This window comes from Watersipora subatra, chromosome 7 (genome assembly GCF_963576615.1).
Source record: "Watersipora subatra chromosome 7, tzWatSuba1.1, whole genome shotgun sequence".
Lineage (NCBI taxonomy): Eukaryota > Metazoa > Bryozoa > Gymnolaemata > Cheilostomatida > Watersiporidae > Watersipora > Watersipora subatra.
The window spans coordinates 44,471,542-44,487,609 of record NC_088714.1 but is presented as its reverse complement, the minus strand read 5'-3'; the positions used below and the strand labels follow the sequence as shown (position 1 = coordinate 44,487,609).

General features: G+C 34.1%; 1 protein-coding gene across 1 annotated transcript; it reads left to right on the top strand.

Annotated features, from left to right (window-relative positions):
• The first annotated feature begins 538 nt into the window (after positions 1 to 538).
• On the top strand, positions 539 to 14,308 carry LOC137400059 (protein GUCD1-like). The gene is made up of 9 exons (XM_068086369.1): positions 539 to 814; positions 4,870 to 4,932; positions 5,235 to 5,334; positions 6,061 to 6,152; positions 7,089 to 7,203; positions 7,580 to 7,634; positions 9,397 to 9,471; positions 12,454 to 12,564; positions 13,765 to 14,308. The coding sequence occupies exons 1-8, from the start codon at positions 699 to 701 to the stop codon at positions 12,543 to 12,545; spliced, it is 708 nt and encodes a 235-aa protein (XP_067942470.1). The 5' UTR covers positions 539 to 698; the 3' UTR covers positions 12,546 to 12,564; positions 13,765 to 14,308.
• The last annotated feature ends 1,760 nt before the right edge of the window (positions 14,309 to 16,068 follow it).

Genomic DNA, 16,068 nt, shown 5'->3' with positions numbered 1-16,068 from the left:
CTGCACCTAGCACATACGAGTATATTCTAATAAATTACTGCTAATTAAGAGTAGATGTATAATGGCGGTTTGTAGGAAATAAAGTGTATAATTATAGAGCGGTTGTCTAATCGGCAGCCATTTTGTCTTGTTGCTCGGTAACACCCGGATATTCGGAATTGTAAAATATGCGTCATTTTGTTACGGCTACACTGTACCCCACTACACTTAAGAAGACAGTATTTTGATTAACCTGTTTTGTTATGAAAAGTTAAACCACATTGTTAGTAAAATATACATTAGAGTTGTTTGTATGGAAACTAGAATGCATGCTGTAAAACAATAAAGGCCAATAAACATTTAGATATTATTCAAAAGTAAATAAATTTTTATATAATAAGAACTGCGAACTTAGTTTATTATTCGAAATCGCGAGTCCCGTTGTTTACTTATGCGGAGGTCGAGCATAGTTATTTTTGTTCTGCATAATTAGTGGGATTCTGGTAGCTCCCCGTAAGTGAGAGGCTTGAGCTATAATCATAGTCTTCGTTGCCGCTTTTCGTAATATCGAAAATATTTTTTTAATAAAGCGCAAGTGATGCATCAAAATTAATCATTTATCGTAAACAGTGGGGCATAGCTGTGCTAAAAAAATTACTGTTTGTGATTTGTTAACGATTTATCAATGTTGTTGACAACAAACATGTTACATATATGACATGGAAGGTGAAGAAAGAGCTCAAATTCAAAGCATTCCTACTTCGACATCCATTGTGCATGTAAAACAGAAGTCAAGTTGGGACTGTGGTATTGCCTGTCTCCAGATGGTTCTACAGTAGGTATATCTAGCATGCCTACTGTTGAGCAACGAAAAAAGCTTTACCTGTTTGCTGGGTGTAGTGACGTTTATATATATCCTATATTGTGTGTAAATGTTGTTGCATGCTTCGCAAGAAAAACAAATTACTTAATAGAAAAGCGAAAAAGAGCTATCTCAATAAAAAATTATACAAGCCACTTTTAAATGGCAATTCTAAAGCATTCTACAGTTACCATCGCCAATGCAATAGTAACAGTTCAAATGTTATTCCTACCTTGAAGTATAATAGTCACACTATATCCACACCGAAAGCTAAAGCTGACTCTTTCAATACTTTTTTTGAATCAGTTTTTACAGTTGATGATGGAACCCCCATGTCATAGCTTCAATACTAAAAAGATCTCTGATAAAACATTAATTGACATTGATAGCTTAGGAGTCCTACAGTTGCTCAATAACTTGGACACCACCAAGTCCTGTGGACCTGACAATGTGACAGGCATCATGCTAAAAGCATTTGCTTCGGTGGTGTATAATAGCCTTTCTTCAATCTTTGCATACTCTCTGGCAATAGCAAAACTACCTTCGATTTGGAAACTTGGTAGAGTCCAACCTATACACAAAAAGGGAAACAAACAAATACCAAACAATTATAGACCTATTTCCCTCACTAGCATAGTGTGCAAGCTTTTAGAACACACAGTTTCCTCATATTTGCATAAGATTTTTAAGGAGAGTAGCATTTTTGTAGATAGTCAACATGGTTTTCGACCTCATAGGTCTTGCGAGACTCAATTAGCTCATACTGTTGGACACCTTTCACACCTATATGATCAAAAACAAACAACTGATGTTATAATATTAGACTTTTCTAAAGCATTTGACACCGTTAATCATCGAAAACTGATCTTTAAACTATCACATATTCGTATTAACAATGTCTTGCATTCCTGGATATCTGACTTTCTTAGCGATCGACATCAATTTGTTGAAATCGAGGGTCAGAGGTCTAACACAAAACTAGTCAGTTCAGGTGTGCCACAGGGCTCAGTTTTGGGCCCTTTGCTTTTTCTGGTATATATCAAGGATTTACCATCTTGTCTTCAATCACAGTGTCGTCTTTTTGCCGATGATGCAATACTGTACAACACGAGTGACAAATTAACGCTTTTAAAACAAGACCTTTCTGCATTAGAGGCTTGGCTTCTAAGTAGCAAATGAAATTTAATGTTGACAAGTGCACATTCTTACAAATTGGTAAAAACAGTAATAGCCACCCTGGATATACTTTCTGTGAACAAAGTCTAAATAAAGTGTCTTCTTTTCCTTATCTCGGATTACAACTACAAGCAGATCTAAAATGGAATGAACACATAGACAAAATAACAACTAAGTCTACACAGAAGTTGGCAATGATCAGAAGGGTGCTAAAATCTGCAGATACCCCTACAAAAAAGATTGCCTATTTTTCTTTAGTAAGGCCAACACTAGAACATGCCTCACAAATCTATGATCCCTATCAAAATAAACATGTCAAACAGCTTGAAAAGTTGCAAAATAAAGCACTACGATTTATTTTTAACATTAAAGGCCAGATAAGTTTTACAGAATTACGAGAAGATACAAGTGTTGAGTCCTTACAGGAGAGAAGAAGAGAGGGTAGGCATAAACTGTTTGTAAGATGTGCTGCCGAGGGCATAGAACCACCATTCAAATGCGAAAACATAGGATACAATACCCGCCAAAAATCAAACACTTATACTCCATATATAGGAACTAATGTATTCTATCAGTCCTTTTGGCCCCGTACACTAAGAGAGTTAAGATCCTGATAAGATGATGTAAAAATATATATATAAATAGATAAACACAATATAATTTTTTTAAAAACTCTTATTTTGAAACCACTTATTAGTGTAAACACACCGTGTTCCCACGCCCTTTACGCACCTGCTGTGCGGTCTAAGTGGGAAATATAATAATAATAATAATGCTTGTTGAATTACGCTCTTGTAAATAAAGGAGTTTTAGTCTCGACATATCAGTTGTTGTTCAGTTTGACCATTTTAATACAATTACTGTATCGTAACTAGTGATTGTACTTTTGACTTTGCTCAATTTCATTCTCTAACTATGTTTCTACACATAATTTTACTTTACTGTTCTTTATATGTTTATTGTTTTTTGTCTCTTGGTCAATTTGCTTTGAATGGCATTGACCAGTCATTAACAAGTTTATATATACTGTAAGACCTCTAATTGAACGTTATGGCGCTCTATTTTCAACCCTCCCTTTAATGGTCAATTGGAGGTGGCATTCAAATAAAGGCTGGTGTTGTATTGTTCAAATGGCTTGTCAGAATTTTGGGAAGATAAATTTAACCCTTTTCGGGTGAAGCAAATGTTGCCTATAGTTTTCCCTCTTTTTCCAGTGGAGCGATGTTAAACCTTCAGGATGCAATAAATCTGCTAACTCACCTCTAACTTGTCAAAAATCTTTAAATAAAATATGCATTGGGAAGCAGAGAAATATCTCTACTAGTTGTTATCTATTGCTTGCAATTATTCTGCGATGATATTATAGCCTGTGCCTTGCTTTGCAATTTGTTACAGCTTTCAATTTTTTATTTCATTCTGAACTGAAGGTATTTTATATCTAAATGTATACTAGTCAAATTCCCAGCGTTGCACAGGTATTAAAAAACAGCTTATAAACAGTAGTAAGTAATGTAGTTGCTTGCTGTTAGCCTAGCACATTGCCAAAAACTAATTTTAAATACTCTACTATTCGTATTGCTAACCTTACTAATTTTAACCATAAGAGAATGCTGTCTATCTTAACCAACAACGGCTCATATTGCCTCAGAATTTAATGCTATTTGCGTAGCTTATTTGGTAAAATCTTTGCCTGGTGAAAGGGAGGTTCCAGGATCAAATCCAGCATGAGGCGGATATTTCATTTCATCGTATTAATAGTTATGGCTGGACATGCCGTAGTACGGACAGACACAAACTTTGAGATTCACATGTATAGATTTAATAATCGTGAATAAAAGCTCATTCTACTCATTGATATGTTTGCTACAGTTTGCAGCCAGAATTAGCTTTTTATGTGCAATAGAAGAGGAGTTATGAGCATCGAACTAGTGTAAGCCGTGTTAAGATAACCGCAAGGATGCTATTAAATAATATGCTATAAATCTGCAAATTTGTAAGTTATACAATGATAATCGGTCAAATACTACAAATGTATATATATATATATATATATATATATTCATAAACAGATGAAATAAGTCAACCATACTTATATTACATGCAGAAACAAAAATTAAGGTTTTTGAAACAAGAATGTTTGCTCGGATTGTTGCGTTCTAATTGCTGTTTTCATTAGAACGAGCTTTTTCTGGTCGTCCAATACTTTCCACAATGTCTTTTGACCTCGATTCTTCTGCACTGCTGAACTAGTCAATATTAGCGTTCAAATATTTTTTGGCAGAGCAATACTCCTACACGTTGCATTTAGCTCAAATGCAATGCGTAAAAGTTTTGCTTGTTAAACCCAACCTTGACTCAAAAACTAGTTGCTCATCTACCATTGTAAATGTAAACCATACATGCACTTCAAAGTATCAAAACCGTGTTAAGCAAGGAATTACTATTAGCCTGAGACAGTTATTTATTATTTCTGTTTTCAAAGTTTCAGCGAAAAAGAAAACGAAAAGCTTTGGTGTGATGTAAGCGATTCATTATTCATACAATTGTGTGCACACTTTTCTACTGATCGATTGATATTATGGCTTGTAAAAGATCAAATAATGTCAAAGTGGCATCCAATTAAAAAGTGGTGCTTGATTTTTCAACCCTTTTCTCAAGGTGGTGATCAAATAGAGGTGGCGTTCAATTGGAGGTTGTGTTCAATTGGAGGTTATGTTCAATTAGAGGTTTCACGGTATATATTTATCTATTCTAGGTAATATATCACCTTCTAGAAGCACTGTATTGATATATTTATTATATGAAAAAATGTCATTGTTTCTGTATTGGTAAATGCTGTTTCTGTTGTCTAGACTCTTAGGAAAGGATGTGTCTTGCTTGGATCAGCTTGTGAAGGAGATGGATGCAGATCAGAGGTTAGTAAGCAAACATGTAATAAGGCTAGTCCACATTTGCAGGCATTTTATTTTACTCAATGTCGAATACTGAATGATCATATCGCCTGCAGTTCTTTATACAAGAGGTCATTGGAACAACACTTTTGTCTCGGCTGTTTCAATTATTGCTCAATGCCGATTGCTGCTAGATTTTTGACAATCAAGTGTTGTAAGCTTCGCCAGATGTTCACAAAATTTGTTGAAAGTTTGCTTTTACACAAAGACATGATGTTGTTAGTATTTTAGGTAGTACTGAGAATGTTTTGCTTTATCTTTGGTAGCATTTGGACTGTGGATCTGGCCTACCTCCTATCAAAATTCTCTGTACCCTCAACACTCTATAGTACTCACTTAGGAGTGCAGGAAGATTACACGTCTATTGTGAGTTGTCCTTTTCTTTAACTGGTATTGTAATATCACTTACTAACTACATATAGATTATAGTGTAGTATTTTAATATCACTTACTAACTACATATAGACTATAGTGTAGTATTATAATATCACTTACTAACTATAATTATATAGACTATACTTCAGTATTATAAAATCACTTACTAACTACATATAGACTATAGTGTAGTATTATAATATCGCTTACTAATTACATATAGACTATAGTGTAGTATAATAATATAACTTACCAACTATATATAGACTATAGTGTAGTATTATAATATCACTTACTAACTACATATAGAGTATAGTGTGGTATTATAATATCACTTACTAACTATTATAGACTGTAGTCTAGTATTATAACGTCACTTACTAACTACATATAGACGATAGTGTAGTATTATAATATCACTTACTCACTATAATTATATAGACTATACTTCAGTATTATAAAATCACTTACTAACTACATATAGACTATAGTGTCGTATTATAATATCGCTTACTAATTACATATAGACTATAGTGTAGTATAATAATATCACATACTAACTATATATAGACTATAGTGTAGTATTATAATATCACTTACTAACTATATATAGACTATAGTATAGTATTATAATATCACATACTAACTATATATAGTTCTTCTTTTGTCTCATCTGTTTCCTTGTTCGAATACTTTAATATTCAGTTGCGCCTTTAGCCCTTCTACAAAAGACGGTTCAATCAGGATAAAGTGAGAGTGGAGAGGTTGATGGGAGAGTGCAAGTCACATGGATATGAGTGTATACAAAGGTATTTTACAGAATACCTGGTTATCTCCTTTGGCTCGCCGACACAGTCATTAGATGTTAACTGATGGAATTTTTAAATCACATCAATTTATAACAACATAATCATAATTTTTTTGTTTTTGCAATGATCTTGATATTAAAAAACAAAAATCAGTTTTGGAGATAACATCTGAGAAGCAAGATCTAAGTTGTGATATGCGGCAGTCGTTTCCTCAACAAAAAGCTGCCTTACAATGTCAAAATTACAATGTCAACATTGATGATTGGCCGATGTATGAACACGAGACAAAAGATCTGTAAACCATCATTTTTATAAAATTTGAATGTTTTTTGATCAATTTACACCTTTGCTCACTATGGTCACACCTCTTATTAAAAGCTGTCTCCTGGTTTTCAGGCAAATCGATTCTGCATTTATATTTTTGTTTGAAATGTCATTAGGCTTACTGCGCTACAAATGATGCCATTTAAATCATTTTTAGTAGTTTGGATAAGATTGATGGATGTTGTGTTCTATTCATGATACTGTCTGTTTAATATATAATTTATACCACATTTCATAGAAAGGTGTTTGAGAGATTATGTTACAAAAACTTTGTATAGCCACTGTGCTTATTATTGAGAGGTACAAACTTTGTCTCCCTGTTTTCCTACCTCTCATACGTAAGATTGCGGGGCATACCTTAACTATTCCAATATTCTATGAACATGTAATCCGTCACTACACTGTCACTGTTCTTAGCATAGCATTTTGCTGAAGAGAGACAGCTGATTACGTCAGCCATGTTGCCTATCGATATATCACTCAAGAATCAACCCTTTTTCAGCAGTGTTGCTTGTAGTTGGCCGTTAGCAAGGGTTGCATCATTTATATCAGTTGACTTTAAAATTGCAGCCAGTTGGTGTAAATCTGTTCTGAAATTTTTTTGTGTTGCAGGAAGCTTACAATTGATGAACTGTCAGATAAGTTGGTTGGTGGAAAGTGCGTCATCATATCTCTGGTTGACTGGAATCTGATGCACTGTACGGACTGTAGTCAGTCACCTTCACAGGTATATCTACAAGCTAGCTACATACTTATCAGGTTACATTAGTCTTTAGACATCAAGGAATGGAACGAGTAAAAATATGTCTTTGAACAAAGTGTCATAGATTTATAGAACCCTTGAAATGCTTCCAAAGATTATACTAGGAGTCTTCTTTGCCTCATTGCTTTGAAGCAATAAATATATCTTTGAATATTCCGAGCACATTTGGCTGTCTGCTAAGAGTGTCCTTGTCGGCAGGGTATTAAGGCAGATAACCTAATCTCTAACATACGGATCTGACTAGGAAATGTAGTTGCTTCGTATCAACAGCTCTGTACTAAGCTATATCATGTTGTCAAGCTCTATATTCAGATTCACCATTTTGTGACTTGTATTTTAGATGTGTGCGAAAATGTGCTCTCATCTTGGCAGATGTGTGCTGGGTACATATCAAGGTAAATTTTCTCTCTGATCTACACATTTGTAGGCCTATAATGTCTGCATGCTTACACTCTGTTTATTGTCTCCTGACTCTGTCTTCCGCTGAACTTGTGTTAGTTTATTGTCTCAACTTCCTACTAACCAGTATCTGTACTATGTCACATTCTACTTGCTTTTTCATCCTTTGTCAAATTTTCAACGTATTCATTCTTATCTACAGTGATGGGCAAAATTAAACTTGTTAGTTTGAACTGGAAATAAGTTTTGTATTCTTTTAAAGTGCATACTACTATATTACCTAATATTATATATGTAATACATACAGCTATACAGGACCCATTTGTTGAAAAACTAAAATTCTCATTTACAGTTTGCAACATCGTTACTCATTGTACATTTAGTCAATATCCAAAATTTATATAATTATCCTAATTTTGTCCTAATTTACTAATCATAAATTATATATTAAATTATTCTTCATTTTGTCCCAATTTAAACTATATAAACCAAACAGCTGTAAAATCATATTTTTGAATAATTATGTCAACTAAATTCTGAAGATTTTATTTTTGAAGATGACCATCTGTACAATTATCAGCACATACATTTTCATTTGCTTATTTCTGGTCATGTACATGTATATTATATTTGTGCAATTATCAGCACATATATTTTCATTTGCTTATTTCTGGTCATGTACATGTATATTATATTTGTACAATTATCAGCACATACATTTTCATTTACTTATGTCTGGTCATGTACATGTATATTATATCTGTACAATTATCAGCACATACATTCTCATTTACTTATTTCTGGTCATGTACATGTATATTATATCTGTACAATTATCAGCAGATACATTTTCATTTACTTATTTCAGGTCATGTACATGTATATTATATCTGTACAATTATCAGCACATACATTTATATTTACTTATTTCAGGTCATGTACATGTATATTATATCTGTACAATTATCAGCACATACATTTATATTTACTTATTTCAGGTCATGTACGTGTATATTATCTGTACAATTATCAGCACATACATTTTCATTTACTTATTTCAGGTCATGTACATGTATATTACTTGAAATATCACTTTCACTCTTTGTAACGCTGTATTCTCTCGATATCTGAGGATTTTATCTGTATTTCTGTTCCTCACCACATCTAGTCAGTTTTCATTGGTACCTATATGGTCATACTAATAGACATCACTGTTGATCTCCTTGCTCACTCTTCCATTTAGCTTTTTTTTCAATTACTCACACTCTGTTTGGAGCAGTCCTTTAACAGCCAAACTCACTGTATGATATCCAACAACTTGCCTTCTTACGTAACTCACTATAACCGTGTTGAAATTACATTTCTTGTTCTTTGGGCTGCAATAGTTACAGATGTTAAACAAATAATATAACCTATGAATACATTATGTTAATAATATAATAAAAGGAATACATTATGTTAATAATATATTAAAAGAAATACATTATGTTAATAATATAATAAAAGGAATACATTATGTTTAGTGTTACAGTTGTATTCCTGTTCTGTTGGAAGACTTGTTTTGGCTGAGCTTTGCCATATTTTTTGTATTGTGAGTATTTGTTTTTTTGTTAGGATTTCAAAAGCCAAATCTTTCTGTTTGTCTTTCATAATCAGTTGAAAGGAGCTGTGCACAAGTTTCCTGAATATAGGCAAGATTGAGGGATGTGCATGGATCCTCATACAGAGCAATCACGGTGCATTGACTCTCTTTTGTAGGTCACTTTATTTTGCTCACCGACATAAGTACAGAAAACGACAGAGTAACTTTTCATAATCCTGGAATTTCTAAAGGTTCGTGTGGTTTATCCTTTTTCTAGGAGGCTAAAATTTTTGTTTATTGCGTAGAATAGGGATATTAACACTAGCAGCGCTATTGACCTGCGCTATTGACCTGCGCTTGAAATTCTAATCACTTATTGTGTAGCATCTCTTTTACATTGACGTTTATTACAGACGCGTAGAAATACAATACGATCAACCGTTGGGAACACATAACATTTTTACAATTAAATACCTTACGCTATTATTTATACCAGTACAGTGGCACCTTAATGTGCGGTGAGGGATCCTCAAGTGTAATAGCTATACACACAATTATTCTGCAGTACTAATGATTGGCGGTTGATTGGTGCAGTTGCTAGAGTGTCGGTGTGCCAAGTAAAGCCGAATGTCACGAGATCGAATTCTATATGGTGCATTATTTCTCTCAACACCCGACCATGATTTCGGATAAACTAACTGACACGGCTTTTATTACAGTAAAAGTTTAAAAGTATTAGCTTTTTGTGAAATAGGTAGACTTATAGAGTGTAGCATTCTTAACGTGAGTTCCTTTCAACATAGAGAAATGCAATAGGTATGCATGCAAGGCTAAAATATTACAAACTAACTACTCCGTACCAACAAATAAAAGGGTTTATGGCAGATTAGTGCTGCACGATATCTTTGCAAGTACATTTGATTATTTGGTCTCTAAATACAGTGAAACTCGAATAAATCGCCCTCGGATATATCGAACCCATGGTTAACTCGAATGAATTTGCTTGGTCCGTTCCCACACAATGATAAATGGCTTTAGATAACTCGACCGAAACTCTGTTAACTCGAACAGTTTTTTCCAAACGGCTACCGAGACGGTTGTTACTATCGCTTTAGAATATCACTTTATTCCAAGCCATAGAGATAAACATCGACTTTTAGTAGTTCTTAGGCCTCGTTATTACCAACATCGGCAAATATTTTCATTAACGACTTTTCTAAAGGTTTGCAAAAATCAAATTTTACCAAACATCCGCTTAGCGATAAGCCCTCTGAAAGCAAGAAAAGCGAGGTATAATTTGGATAACTTTAAAGTAATATCGGCAAAATTGATAATGGGTTTTTAATCATAAAGCAGTTTTGTATTAACTGACTTACTGCAAAATTGATCTTGGTTAAAACGCTCGGTAGAAAAATACGTATGTATTTTTTCTGAGCGTTTTAACCGCGATCAGGTTTTGCCAATTTTAATCTGAGAACGTCCTGGCAGTCACATCACCTAAAGCAACAAACAAATCTCAAGTGATAGAAAAATATCTATACTTTCTGATTAAAAATATTTAAAACTTCACACGAGAGACCCTTTAACTTGCAACAAGCAATCTATGCTTTTGATTTATATATAGTTTGTATATGTACATGTATCTACTGATAAATACGTGCACTTATGACTCTCCTGATAACTTGAACGCTCTAATAACTCGAACACTTTTGCTCGGTCCCTTGAAGTTTGAGTTATCCGTGTTTCACTGTATATCGAAAAATATCGAACATTGGAGTTGTCTTCTATCAATATATAGTGTTAGGCATTAACATAAACGATATAAAAGGATATTGAGCAATATCGGTTAAAAACAGGAATTGTCCCCTCTTTGCAATAAGGAAAGTGGACAACCCGGTTTTGCAAAATAAACTCTGCCGATATTTTGATAAAATATCCGCTTCGATATTCATATCGATTTGAAAACTGACAAAATTTAAAATCATCCCCTAAAATCTATCGTCACATCGAATAATATCGGTTTATCGTGCAGCACTATGGCAGATCAACGCATCTGTACCCTTGTTTCAGCTACATGTTGTAACATGAGTAGTGGATATTTGTGTGAAGTTTCATTTTTTTTTAAAGTTAACTTGCAACAAAATTCACATTACCATCATTTGATATGAAAAGATTCACCATGTCTTACTATGTTGTGTTATGGGTGCAAAATATGTGGAAAGGTGATTACAAGCTCTTAAAAGCTCAAAAACGAACAAAAAATCGCAGCCACACGAGACCGCCGTAGTTTGGATTTTCTTTCCAAAATGGCTCAAATGTGATGTAGTTGTGAGAGATGGTTTCTGTTTACACTTTCTTGCAACCTTATTCGTCGAAATATTTTCACAAATATACTTCACGCATTCAATCAAACTATGTCTATCGTTCTTACGCGTCTGTTTTATCATCATTGTAATGCTGTCACTTTTAGCACTGATATCTTATAACTTACCGTAAAAATTTGTTTAACTTTTTAACCTGAGCTCGAAGGAGTACATGTCATTGTCTGATAATCATGACGAGCCTGCTGGTCACCTGTGATAATCGAAAAGTGCTGCAAAAATTATTTGCGAAGTATTGGGTCACATGATCAGAGAATGACTGGACGATTGAATAATGCCGAAACCAAACTGTAAAGTAGCGAGCATCTATATTTGATACGGGGTCTTCAGTAAAACCCGAAGTGTTTGTCATAAACTAGTACTACGATCAGTTTTATATTGAGCTTTGTATTTGCCTTTCAATTCATGTGAGAACATACATGACAAGACGATAACCAAATTTCGTGGTTACGTCATCGAAATAAAGAGACTCCAATCTACGGCCGCTTTTCGTTTTTGAGCTTTTAAGAGCTTGTAATCACATTTCCACATATTTTGCACTTACAACACAGCAGAGTAAGACATGGTGAATCGTTTGATACCAAATAACTGTAATGTGAATTTCGTTGCCAGTCAACCTTTAATTTTCTGTAGCACATGCTATAATCATCTGACAATAGCTTGCTAGCCTCTTATCTCTGCGACCTCCATGAATAGATGTGAGGAAACATATGGAACTGGCTATTTCAATTATTTTCATGCTTATCCTAAGATTTGGTTATATTGAAAGACTGGAGGTTTATTGGTTAAACAGAGATGTCTCTCTTAAACTGGTTTATGAAGATCATAGTTTGACTAGTCGCATCATTTTAGGGCCTTGCTTCTGCTCGTTGAAGATGTTTGATACGGCCCGGACAGCCGTCGGCACTGATGAGGATCTGCTGGTCATTGAGCGTGACACCTAAAGTCGTTTTTCTAGTCGAGGTATGAACTATCATCAGTATAGAAGAGTTGTTGGTATTTGGTGGGGGTGCTAGGTTGTCAAATGTATAACCCTTTGTGCCACTCAGTGAGAGATCAAGCCTGCCATACTAAAAGGAAACTACATTTGCTCTTTTTGTATAAATAAGTTGCTTTAGGTGGTATTTTAGGATTAGCTTCGGCCACTGACATTGTGTAGCTTTCAACAATGTGGAGTTGTCTACTTATTGTATTTTTAACCATTTTTTGAGCATGTCTCTGGGTGAGCATCTTTTTACGGGCCAGTCATGATTTGTGTAAAATATTTATTATATGTTTGTCAAAAAAAAGTGTTTAAAAATGCATATTTTTAGAATTTTTATGCGAATCTATCTTTCGGCCGATGGGACTCCTTAATTCATAATAGTAAACATCTTATTGAGTAATTAGAGCTCACTTCTTTACAACAGCTTTTTTGCCCGGTGAGTAGGAGTTGGGTAGGTGGTGGGTAGGAGGTACGTAGGTGGTGGGTAGGTGGTGGGTAGGAGGTTTATATACTATATGAGCCTTAAAAATAATGCTAGGCTTGGGGAGTTTTAAAGCGCGAAACTGGATACAATGATTCAATAACTTGTTCCTCAGATTTGGTATACATCATAGATTTGTACAGAGTACTTGTGAGTTTTTTAAGATACGTGTTTTTTTTCTATTTAGTAGTCATCAACAAAATGATGTTTTATATTACATGCTAAAATAAAAAGATGACAGAAATCAGGAATTATTGAGTTGAACAAAAGTGTTTTAAAAGTTGCTAATCTAATAGTATTGTGGAGAGTCGGGATAGTGCATTGAAGGTTGTAACATAAAGTTTATTAACTGAAACACTGAAACTGTAATGGAATAGAAAACACTGTTTGTCATGTCTGGAAGGATAAATACAAATATTCTAGACATAGTTCACACAGGATTTTGAAACCTGTAATAAAAATGCAGAAACAAGCAAGTGTGGGATAATGCAATATAGGCCTAATATGTTCAAGGATTTTGTGATGTGATTGATGGATGTGTGATGAGCTGGAATACGTGATCGGTAGTACACAAGTCTTAGTATGTAGATTTCTGTACATATAACAGAATTTCTGTACATATACAGGAGTTCTGTACATGCACAGACTTGTACAAATATGTACAGAATATGTGACACTTATATTGGTTTACTTGTAGCTGGCTTACTTTGGGCTACACTTAGCATGAGTCTCAAACTCCTTTGGGTGACCGGACACATCTAGCCTCAGTTCTATACATAATCCACAGGCTGGGTTTGGGAAGCCTGAGCGCTCTAAGGACTTGAGAGGCTTAATACAAATAACTTTGCACCCATCTAAGCCTGTTGGAGTCCTTCCAACATCATTGATCAGTCTATTCTTACTTACTATTAGGGTAATATGCTGGTACTTAGGCTATTCATTCTCAGTTAGTTTTATGATTATTCACTGGTGCTATATGGTAGGAATAAATATTATCTGTTGAATCTGTTGTTTTACATGTAAATACTTCTACGGGTATCATATTCTCATTGATAAACATGCTGTTGCAGATATATATTACGGCTTTACTGTTGTATTTCCGTACCACCGATGTAATGCCTTGTTTACGAATTCAGTTTCTTTAATCTTTGTTTTACATGTTGATTCCTAATATATTAAAGTTGTATTTGTCTCAGGCAAGTTGGGGTTATCTTTGGCACATACTTGAGGATTGAAACTTTTACCATTTTATATGTATTAAAGGTTTTTTGAAGATACGGAAATAAATATTTATATGTTGTTGTTTAAGAGCATCATTTAATATATTTATTAAATAGCTACAAACAATTGTGTCTACTCACACAATCACCTTAATAAAGTTCTAAAGTTGATTTAAAGATCAGACAGAAGTTATAGCCAACAGTTGTTAAGGAGTAACATCTACTGATTTTAATTCAACAACCAATGCAGGTCAGTTTGTTATGAGCTAAATGGATTTTGTAATATTTGCTGTTGCAGATTAATGACAAACCTTTGTGTTATCTGTGTTTTATATCACAGGTTTCTTTATTAAAAGTTCATCTGCCACAAGATTTCAATTTGAAAATGAAGTAGCTGATACCTGCTTTAAAACAACTTTGTTTGGGATCTTACATAATTCAACTAAAAGAATTTAGGTGAATAAAGTTCACTCATTCACCTAAATTAACAGAGAAATAATAGAAACATAGTAACCTATAAAACCTATTACACCCATTAGTCCCGCTCTTTCATCTAAAGCCATATTATGTTGGCAAACTTTTAGTCTAACTTTCTATGCAGTGATAGCTCGCTTCTACAGAGCCTTCCTCTGAAGATTGCTTCTGGGAGTCTCATGAAGTAAGGACAGATACAAGATGGTTACAGGTAACACTGCTATCTTATTATATTAAAGACTAGGTGAATACTCGGCGTTGCACAGGTAATAGAAAATTTTTTGCACAAAAAACTTAATTTTATTCAGCATACACAACATTTACCATTCTAACTTTTAAATGAAGGTGTTTATTTCTGTGTGTCTCCAGCCGATACATAATTCAAAAATTCAAAAACTTGAGGCATAGCTAAAATAGATTGTTGAAAAACATGTCTCACTTATGCTACACACTTGCTCAGGGTATAAAACAGCTTATAAACAGTGGCAGGTAATGTAGTTGCCATTGAACAAGTGTCTTTACACAATAAATTTAAGTAACTCGAGCTAGTAACTCGAGCTAATATTTTAATCTTTACTATAGCAAGAGCTGTGTCTATCTGTGTTAGGACATTACAATGGACAATCAATACATTACATTGTGAATGAAATTGACTATGTCATTATAGTATTATACATAGCTGGTTATTTATATGGAATAATTACATATTACTTTTACTTGCTTACTGTATAATTCAAGGATAATACTTTTGCTATAACAGCTCGCTATACATATATACTTGGGATGTTTTTGACCCATTCATTGTAAACTCAGTACTGGAATAAAGAACATTACAGTGAGAACACAACAATCTGAAGCCAGCTAAGAGCGTTAGAAAAAAGATTGCCCTTCCCAGAAATCGAACCGGTACCTTTGATGCGCGAATGTGAAGCCAAGCGCACTATCGGTAAACCACCTTTCAGAATAATTGAGCATGCAATCATTAGACATCATGATTTAACTAATCGCTATCAACTGGACATAGGAACTACAGACAAACACTTGATTTATATATATAGACGCGAAAGTATTAGCTTTAGTTGTTAAAATAGGTAGACTTATAGAGTGTAACATTTTTAGTGTGAGTTCCTCTCAACATAGAGACATTTAATAGGTATGCATGCAAGACTAAAATATAACAAACTACTCCGTATCATAAAATAGAGGGTTTATGGCAGATCAACGCATCTGCACCCTTGTTTCAGTTTCATGTTTTAACATGAGTATCGAGTCTCTGTGGAAAATTTAATCTTTTTTTCAGCTCTCAC

What these genes read in the sequence shown, in the direction of transcription:
- LOC137400059 (XM_068086369.1), top strand. Translation starts at nt 699, where the DNA reads ATGGAAGGTGAAGAAAGAGCTCAAATTCAAAGCATTCCTACTTCGACA. An exon ending in GAGATGGATGCAGATCAGAG is followed by an intron (nt 4,933 to 5,234) that starts GTTAGTAAGCAA and finishes TATCTTTGGTAG; the next exon opens with CATTTGGACTGTGGATCTGG. An exon ending in GTAGTCAGTCACCTTCACAG is followed by an intron (nt 7,204 to 7,579) that starts GTATATCTACAA and finishes CTTGTATTTTAG; the next exon opens with ATGTGTGCGAAAATGTGCTC.